The following is a 10,602-nucleotide window of genomic DNA, read 5'->3' as shown; positions in this document are numbered from 1 at the left end:
TAGTGTGTGCTTTGCTAATAATACTGGAGCCGCTGTCAGAGACACATTGACCACAATGAGGCATGAATATAAAACATTTACACAACACTGAGAATGTCATGAGAAGATGTAGATCAGCTTCTCTAGAACAGTGACTTCCTTTCATATATCCACAGTAAGCATGCAAAACATGAAGGAGAATTTAAGCACAGATTTCATTGGAAATACTACAAAATTGGTTGCAAGTGCAGTGAGCTTGCAGAGAGACTCCGCCCACATTCTCTTCTGATTGGCTGTGATTTTGGAATGATTCGTTTGCGAGTGCAGTGCCTTGCAGAGAGACTCCGCCCACACTCTCTTTTGATTGGCTGTGATTTTGGAATGATTCGTTTGCGAGTGCAGTGCCTTGCAGAGAGACTCCGCCCACACTCTCTTCTGATTAGCTGTGATTTTTGATTTATTTTGTCTTGTTGCTGGAATCTTATTGCATTGCGTCTGATTAGGACACAGTGTAAGAAGATTAAATTAAATGATAAATGATCATGTGACTGCTTTGTGGGACCGTTTCTGCAGTTATTGTATAAGCATTGGAGCCCTTGCTTTTTTCCAACTACCATGAGATGTCTTCAGAAATAGTTTTTTTCCAGGAATGAATATTCCTAATTTAAATAATTACCACCCAAGATATACACAAAATAAAGGGGCGGGGCCTGGTTGAGTTAGTTAGTAGTGTGTTGAAACTGGCCAATGAAGCACTTGACCAATTACAACACACTGGACCAGCTGACCAATCAGAGCGCATTGTGCTTTTCAGAAGGAGGGGCTTCATAGAGACAGGAACTAAACAGAGCGTTACTGACAGACTGGGAAGTGAGGAGCTGCAACAATGGAGAATATGAGGAGAATAATCAACATTCAAGGATGAAAACCTGTTCTAGTAGAGCCCAAAAACAACATCAAGGGCAGAATATGGCCTTTTTAAATAAAGCACCGCATGATACCAACAGATGTGTTTGTTTTTTGGTTTGCAAAAGACTGAAAGTGCTCCATTTATTACACATTGAAATCCTAAAATTGCCTGAAAAATATTGACAACTTGAGTTAATGTTCAGCAGTACAGGCATTGGAAAATACAACTGTAGTGTAGTGTTTTCTATAGTCACTGATGACATTTCGAAAACTCCCTGCTGGCAGTTTGGTCCACTTTGCAAACAGCTTCAATTCTCTCCCATTTGAAGGCCGTCCTCAGCCAACTGCTGTTTTCTGATCTCTCCATTGATATTCATTGGGGTATAAATCTAGCCACTTCAGCGCACTCTAGCATTTGCAACCATTCACGAGTATTTTCAAGCTTAGGGTAAATGTTCTGCTGGACCACGACCTTCAACGGAGACACCATGCTGCATAAAGCCAAGGTCATCTCCTCATTTAATAATGCCTTGCTTATATTCAAGAAACCCAAATGATACGTTGAACCATTTATTAAAGGGAATAGAAGAAGTCTCTGGTGTCTCCAGAATGTGTCTGTGAAGTTTCAGCTCAAAATCCCCCACAGATCATTTATTATAGCTTGTCAAATTTGAGCAAAAACACGCCGTTTTTGTGTGTGTCCCTTTAAATGCAAATGAGCTGCTGCTCCAGAAGAGGGCGGAGCTTTAACAGCTCAACAACAACAAAGCTGGAGAATCTCACGCAGCCAAAATGAGGAAAGTGTTCAGCCTTACATTGTTCAAACCGGAGTCGACACTGATGGAGAGACTCAGGAAGAAGTTACAACTTTTAGACATTTCTGAATGGTTAGTGGATAAATTGATGTAGTTGCTGTGGAGTTGATTCAACTCATCCACTAGCATGTGCCGTCATGTTCATCTTTTGTGCAAAACCCGTATGGACGCCCACTATACATTGTTGGCTGTAAACATTTACTGACCATCAGTTTTGATAAATACTCCTGCAAAGCCGCAACCTAAATCATCCACCGCAGTCATCTTTCATCTTCAGAACGAGGGGATCAAACCTGAGATAACAAACAAGTAAGCATGAACAGAGGGTGAGCGACAGCTCGCTGGCGGAAGTGCACTGCTCAACGCCTTCAATCTGTCACTTCCTTGACAGAATTACAGTTAATGATGCTCATTCAAAATGCCAGCACGCCGTTGCCCGCTCACGCACACCGACAGATACACCTTGTTTTCCCATGAAGAGGAGAACAACTTCTCTCTACGGCTGCTCATTTTAGCCGCTCCAGTTCTGTTCTCCTGCGTCTGAATGATATCAGTCTCTCACACAAAAGTGTCAATGTGTGTGACTCTGGAGGCGGATTGAGGAGAGATGTGCAAGTGTGTGTGTGAGTGTGTGTGTGTGTGTGTTATGTCTTCTGGAAAACATACTCCACTGGAGATGATGTGTCTTATAGCAGATGCTTATTGTTGTTCAGGGGCTTATTTTGTGCCTGACTATTGATCTTTACTGCTCAAGTTCAACGTCTACAGCAACTACTACAATGGATAACATACTGAAAACTTGATCTTACAATAATTTTCACTAAAATAATAGTAATAATCTTCAAATAATTTTTATTACAGTTGCATCCTAACAGTTATCAAATTAGTCAAGTATTTCACTTATTATTTCACACACCTCAAGACTAACTTTGTTTTTTATGTTTTTGTTTTTATTGGTTTCTTATCCCAGTTTTCAGATCTTTGTTCAAACGCTTTTACAGAACCTTTTTTCCTCAGTACTTTATATCTCACAATTGCGAGATTATATGTCATAATTCTGAGAAAAAAAGTCAGAATTGCAGGATATAAATGCACAATTCTCCGAAAATAAGTCAGTATTGCTGGACAATCTTGAAATTATGTTCTTTTATCTTGCAATTCAAACTTTATAACTCGAAATTACAAATTTATATCTCACAATTGACTTATTTTCACAGAATTGTAAGAAAAATGGTCCAAATTGTGATATAAACTTAAAGTTCGAATTGCAAGATAACTTTTAATATAAAAAAGTCAGAATTGTGAATTTAAACTCACAATTGTGAGAAAAACAAAGAGTTTACATCTCACAATTCTCATCTCAGAATTGTGAGTTTAAATGTAATTGAATTTATATAGAATTGTGAGATATAACTATATAAAAAATATGCACAAACAAATCCAAATTGTCATATAAAAACTAACAATTCAAAGTAAGTCAGAATAGTGGGGGGGTTTTTTTTTGTCTCACAATTAAAAGTTTATTATGCATGAAAAAAAAATCCAAATTGTGTGATATGAAGTCTGAAATGTGAGATAAAAAAACTAAAAATTCTTAGAAAAAAGTCAAAATTAGATATAAAAAAAGCAATTCTTATTTTTATCTCAGAATTGGGAGTTTATATACCGCAATTCTGACTAATTTTACTCAGAATTGTGAGATATAAATTAGTAATTGTGATAAAAAGTCAATTTATTTATCCGTGGCAGAAACAAGCTTCCATATAATTCCACTGATTCAGCATGTTGAACAGAAACACTGGAGCGTGTGATATAACCTGCTTCTTCCACAGCTCTCTGTGAGATCTCTACAAATATATCAATGTTATTCATTTAACTACATAAAAAAGAGCAATATTACCAGCTCCCAGCTGAGAAATGTAATGGTGCTTTACAGTATCAAAGCTATTTTTATTGATGCAGTAGCAGGAGAGCGTTGATGACAAGCTTCTGTTTGTGTGAGTGTTTGTCTGTTGAGAGTGTGTTGTCCCTAGATATTAAAAGTCATTTAGGAAAAATCAATCAAATTGTCACTTTTATCCTATTATTTATTACGTCTTTGAATTTCTCTGGTTCTTTTGCTGCGCTAGGCTGGTGGCTTTTGAAATAACTGAAATTGAACTAATATAAAGCCGTGCATTTCTAGAAAATTACCCTTAGAACTCATAATGTGTCGCATTATTAATGTAATAAATGCTCATAATGTAATTGTTTTCTAAAACTGTAATGTAAATGTCATTATTAAATTCTTAATATAATTAAATATTCTTACATTATGAAGTCACAAAAAGCAGTATACTGTATATAGTGTTAAAACACTTCTAAAGCATTTAGTTCATGTTAATGTCAAGATTTACTCATATATTATTCAAATCAAAAGTTGTATCTGCTGTTATTATTAAATGGACCTGCGCTGACATGAATGAACAATTAAGTTTTTTACTTCAGCTTAAAAACTTATGCCTAAATTAAGTGTTATGTTTATGTCATTTCAACTCATTTTCTTCAGTTCATTTCAATTATATTAAGCTGACTTAAACAATTGAGTCGACTCTTGTATAACTTAAAAAGTTAAGTTTAAATCGGTTAAATGAACAAGTCTAAAACGTTGGCCCAAAATCTCCCACAAGTGTTCAATTTGGTTGAGATCTGGTGACTGCAAAGGTCATAACATCTGATTCACATCTTTTCATACTCATCAAACCAGTCAGTGACCCTCTTTCCCTATGGATGGGGTCACAGACGTCCTGATGAGACCTTGATTCATTTGAGCCAATGAATGTCTGACAGCGTATGGCCTCTTTTAGAAAAGAGAAACTGTTTTCTGACTGAGGAGAGGAGAAGATGATGTTTATTATTTTGCCAAGTGAAAACTGTGTTTGGGTTCTGATGCAATAAAACTTCTGCTATAGATATTGAGCTTCTTGTCTTCATTTTCCTTCTCTCTGCTGCTTGTGTAAAGCTTCTGGGTGCAGTTTTAAGTGCACAGTAAAAAATAAGTGCGAATTTACAGCATTTTCCTGCCTACTGGTTGTTATGCTATCATAGTAATCTTCAACTAGTAGAAGCAGAACTTATTACAATTAATTGACAGCAGGGTGACAGTGAACAGAAGTGACTATTGCAAACACTTTTTATAGATTGCAAATTATGTTTCAGACAAAGTTAACGCTGTTTTGTCCTTGTAACAAACTGCAAACAGTTGTGTTGAATAGTGTTTTTTTAACATTAGTACACTGGTTAGGTGAAAATAAATATAATTAGGTAAACATAGTCCAAATTTGCCTCGAAACAGAACACTGATCACAATAATAATGATAAAACAACCCTGTGCTATTATCCCACAAAGCAGCGCCATATACTTTTTTTTTTTTTTTTAATTTTTTTTTATCCATGCCATGCATGCAGTGATTTTAAATTAAAATTCTGAACACAGAAATAAATGATTAATAAATACTGCAAAAGCCTGGCAATATTTCAGAGTGTCATCAACTGTTTTTGAGGACTGTTGTTTTCATCTCATTCACAGTCTCGTCGTCTGCCAGAGCACCGGTGTGTGATGAATCCATCGCAGCTGTACACAAAGTGCAAGAAACTGCAAAACTATATGCACCCAGAGATTTGCTTCCAATGAAAAATTAAGCAATATCACATGAGCAGGAGTGCTGTTGCTCCAAATATCAGCACAGCTGTGAACATATCCTCATTTGTAGGTGTGAAATTGCTTTATTAAATAAACAAAGGGTCAGATTTACTAAAAAGGGCAAATTAGTGTGTGGCCACAATCTGTAAAAGCACAGATGAGAGTTTTGCAATCTGCATGTGATCTACAGAGAATGTGCAAATTAATGACATATAAGGCGCAAAATGGGTTAAGACATGCTTTTTTAGGGGGCTGTAAAAAATTATGCAAATACCAGTAAACTGACAACCACAAACCTTAGTAAATCACAGTGCGTGATTCATTTAAATACTCCTCTCTCATAAATGTTGCATCTGAAAAGGAAACTCCTACGAATGCATATGCAATAAGGTCAGCCACCAAAAATAACCCTGTCCACACCTTTTCAGTGCTAATTATTCACTACGCATCTACAGTAAATCCTGACAGTGGCTTTTTTAATGCCAAAAGGGGGTTTGCGCTGGTGCAAGCTATAAATATGGTGTTAATATAGAGTAACTTTTATATTTTAGGCTTTTTTTATTTCTTTGCAAATGAAAATAGAAAGCCAAAGCAGGATAAACCACTGTGCATCAACACACAATATTCAACAGGAGAATGAATGAATCCTTCTATGAATATCAAGATACTTAACCAGGCGCTCCCGGAAGGTTAACATCTGTTTGACCCATTTAATATTCATACATTGGATCTTAATTTAGCATCATCAAAAAAAAACTTTTGTGAGCTTTTGTTCACTTGGTAGAAAATACTGAAAATCACAATAAAACATGCATTACAGTTGTTGTTTTTTTGCACTCAATTTTCAATTGCAAATGCAATTCAAGTATTATTCTAGTTTAGTTTAGTTTAGTTTAATTTAGTTTAGTTTAGTTTTATTGATTTATATAACAACATTTAATAGCGAAAAGGTTGACCAAAGTGCTGTACAAAAATAAAATGGAAACATAAAACAGATAAAAACAAAAGACAAATTTACCCAACAATATAAACACGTAGTAAAGTGTTATACAGCAAGTTACTCCAGCCCATCAGCTGTTTTAAAAAAAGATACATCTTAAGCAATGATGTAAAAACCTGAAGAGATGTGCACTTGAGTTTCAAATGCATCATTGGTACAGACAACAACAAAAAGTATTTGATGACCTTAAAGGCCTACTGGTCTGATGGTAGGACAGAAGATCAGACAGGTAGGATTGTGCCAAGCCTCCCAGGGACTTGTACACAAACAGTAGTACCTTAAACTGAATTCTAAACTTAATAGGGAGTCAGTGCAAGCTACTCAAAACAGGAGTAATACTTTCCCACTTTCTAGTTCTTGATAAAAGTCTGGCCGCAGCATTTTGGACCAGCTGAAGGCGAGATAAACAAGACTGAGCAATCCCTAAATACAATGAGTTGCAGTAGTCCAGTCTTGTTGAAATACATGCATGAATAACAGTTTCCAGATCTCTATGAGGAATAGAAGTTTTTATTTTAGCAATCAGCCTACGCTGAAAAATGCTGATTTTACAACTGAATTCGTTTTTCAAATTTAAGTGCTGGGTCAAAAATGACATCAATTCTGTGCATGAGTACCAACAGAGTTAGTCAGAGGACTAAGGGATCGTGAGAGGATGTTAGCACATTCAGGCCATCCAAAAACCAACATTTCCATCTTAAAGTCATTTAATTGAGGAAAAAAAAAAAAATCCGAAATCCATCTTTTAACATCACTCAAACAATCCAACAGTGACTGAGGAGATATGTTGTAATTTGGTTTCATTGGAAGGTAAAGCTATATATCGTCTGCATAAAGATCAAAATGTGATGCTTACAAAAGATCCTGGCTAAAGGAAGAAGACAGAGGGAAAATAAGACAGGGCCTAAGACGGAGCCCTGCGGTACATCACGTGTGCAAGCAGCAAAGGAAGAAGAAGTTTAGTTTCCGATGGCTACAGAAAAAGATTTCCCCTTAAGGTATGATGAGAGTCAATTTAAGGCAGTTCCATTAATACCAACATACTGCTCTAAATGTTTCAATAGAATAGATTGATCGATAGTGTCAAAATCTGTACTTTGATCCATTGTTCTGAGTCGACAGCTAATAATAAATCATTTAACACTTTCAAAAGAGCAGATTCTGTACTATAATGAGATTTGAACCCCGACTGAAATACAATATGAATTCTATTCTATTCTATTCTCTACACAGTTCATCACTGATTCTGTTCTTTGACATGCCAGATGTCTATTCTATTCTATTCTATTCTATTCTATTCTATTCTATTCTATTCTATTCTATTCTATTCTATTCTATTCTATTCTATTCTATTCTCAGCTGAACACTGACTCTCTTCTGTGACATGCCAGATCTACAGTATATCATGTATTGTGTGGATATATTGTATATTGTCTGTAACAATGTTTCATTACATATTTCAAATCACATGCTTGTGATTGTGTACACAACTGAAGTAAATTCTTACTGCATTGGATATAATAGTTTAGTTGCACACTATCATAAACTGAAAAAAAATTACTTGATCAATAAGTCATGACTACATATGTTTTGCATCTTCAAAATAATTGAATCAATTTCAACATCATTTTTTTTAAAGTTATATGAAGTTTTACAGGCAATTTGATTGTACTTAAAAACATAAGGTAGCAAATGAACTTTAAGTTGAATTAGGAGAAAATTTTATACACTGTAGTGTGTTTTCGTGTCGCCTTGAAATGTAGTCCAGATCCAGATGCTCTCCGAGCCAGTTGAGTTGCGAAGGCATCATTGTGTCTGGATGTACGTAGAGCCGGTACTCACCATCACAGAGATGTGCAGCAGGTGCATGTGTTCGTGGAGGACGTGTGGCGGTTCACGGACGGTGGGCTGCGTGACCTGCAACAGCTGCTCGGAACTGCTCATGGACACGTGGAAATACAGCGTCCCGTTTTCCAGCCACTGCTGCTTCCAGTGCACCTGAGAGATGTCCGCTCCGGTCCCCGACATCTCTGTAAGACACGGAGAAACAGAGACGCTGATCAGTCACAATAACAGTCACGCACCGGACTCATTTAACTGCCATGAATATGGCAATTCAGAACAGCATAATGGTAAAAACATGCCTGATGAAATGTGATTTATGTTGATATTTACAATATGCAAAATAAAATAAATAAATAATACATCATGAAGTTTCTGTATGGATATTTGTGACTCCATTTGAACCTCCCTTAGACAATCTCTGACATCAAATAAGAGTTATTATGACATCCTGACCAAGTCATCCATTTTCCCAACTTCAAACATGTTTTTGAGAGCATCAAAAGGCAGTAAATGAGCTCCCTTTATAGCCGCACTCGTTTGATATCTCTAACAGTTCTTGACGTCTTTAAACTAAAGGTGACATTGTTAGATGTGCTTGAAACAGAGTCTCCGACTTCAATGGGAATAACCGCAACTCTAACTTTCTGACATCTGACAAGTTTCAAGTGTTTATTAGTTCACTGAAGTCCTCAGAGTTACAGACATAACTGCAAGCTTAAAACACTGATTCAAACTAACTGCAGTCAGTGAGATTAATTCAAACACAGTGAACAATCTGTCATCACTTACTCACATTCACAGCAGATATTTAGCTAAATGTTCACGTTGCTCTTTTACATGTAGTGAAAGCAAAGAGTGACCAGGAGTTGTCAAAATCCAAAGAGGACAAAACACAGTCAAAATGATCATACAATTCAGTCAAAATGAAGTTGTTCGGTACACTCTTAGCCCGGATTTTATATTTACTTAAAAATATAATTACAATATACTTAAAATATTTAAGTTTGGTTGCATTACTTATAAAATATAAGTAAATTCTACTAATTTGTGGGTGTATTTGAATGTGTTAATAAATGTAAGTTAAATGCACTTAAATTATGAAGTTTTTCTCCTGACCACGCCTCCTTCACACTGGTTTGCGGCAAGTAATGACGCCATTTTGTGGTGTGTGTGAATTCAAGGAGCTGTTGATGAGCAGTTGGAACATTTGTTTTGGCTGTTCTACAGACATTTTTTCCTAACATTTACCTTTTTATAGTTTTTCACCAAAGGAGAAAATCACAATTTTTAAGTTACCATCATAGAGGGTCAGGGTTTGTTTTAGTTGAGCTCTTGACCCGATTTTGTTTGAGCAGTTTTAACTGCAATAAAACCAACCAGACAAGCAAAGTTAAAAGATGATCAGTTGATGTTGGTTATGTTTTCACATAATCATTATCTGATCTGAATCACTGAACTCATTTAGAGTCCAATCTCTGAGTTAGATTTACATTATTGATTACAGCAGCACTGTGATTCTACAGCGGATGATCAACTTCTATAATATTTTTTTTTTTTTTTAAGTTGTCCTTATCACAAAAAAAAAATATATATATATATTTTAGGCACATACAGACATCAAGAATCAGCCTGTGAATCTCAACGACGGTGACAAGCAACATGTTCTGATAAACAGATCAACTCTGAACATTAGAAAACAAGCTGCTAAAAAGTTAAAGAAAAACAGCAAAATTTAAATAGTGAGAATAAAGAAAATTACTAAGACAATTCAGCTCATAATTTATTCATGCAGCAATGCATGATGGGAGGCATGGATGAATTTTGATTGGTGGCAAGTTAACTTGCTTAGTACATTGAACTTAAATATACTAGGTGTAATAACTACAAAGTAATTAATATTACAAAACATTTTAAGTTAAATGAACTTGAATTATTAAGTTCATATTACTTAATCATTACTTAATTTTTTTAGGGCAACCAGTTTCCTCAAATTTTTTAAGTAAATTCAACTTATCCGGGCTAACAGTGTAGATTTGTGTGACAAACAGCAAAAATACAAAACAGTTGATGGACTCCATTGACTTGAGAAAATAAAAATACTATGGAAGTCAATGGGGTCCATCAACTGTTTGATTACAAACATTCTTCAAATTATCTTCTTTTGTATTCAGCAGAACAAAGAAATTCATACAGGTTTGGAACAACTTGAGGGTGAGTAAATGATGGCAAAAATGTAAATTTTTGGGTGAACTATCCCTTTAAATCAGTCAGTCTGGTACAAACGGGAATAAAACACTGTTCATAAGCACTGCTGGATTGATTTTCAATCATTCTTGAATCAGAGATCTGCTTCAGTGACTTCACTCCTCAAA

The 10,602-nt window shown here is 35.6% G+C and overlaps 1 protein-coding gene across 1 annotated transcript in view; it reads right to left on the bottom strand.

Moving 5' to 3' along the window:
• The window catches only part of LOC137033835 (astrotactin-2-like), a 460,374-nt gene that overhangs the window by 343,786 nt on the left and 105,986 nt on the right, over positions 1 to 10,602 (bottom strand). The window contains exon 2 of the mRNA XM_067406219.1: positions 8,228 to 8,415. Within this exon, the coding sequence (XP_067262320.1) occupies positions 8,228 to 8,415 (188 nt within the window). The remainder of the gene's footprint in view (positions 1 to 8,227; positions 8,416 to 10,602) is intronic.

Source organism: Chanodichthys erythropterus, chromosome 13, assembly GCF_024489055.1.
Source record: "Chanodichthys erythropterus isolate Z2021 chromosome 13, ASM2448905v1, whole genome shotgun sequence".
Taxonomy (NCBI): domain Eukaryota; kingdom Metazoa; phylum Chordata; class Actinopteri; order Cypriniformes; family Xenocyprididae; genus Chanodichthys; species Chanodichthys erythropterus.
This window is presented reverse-complemented; position numbering and strand designations above follow the sequence as displayed.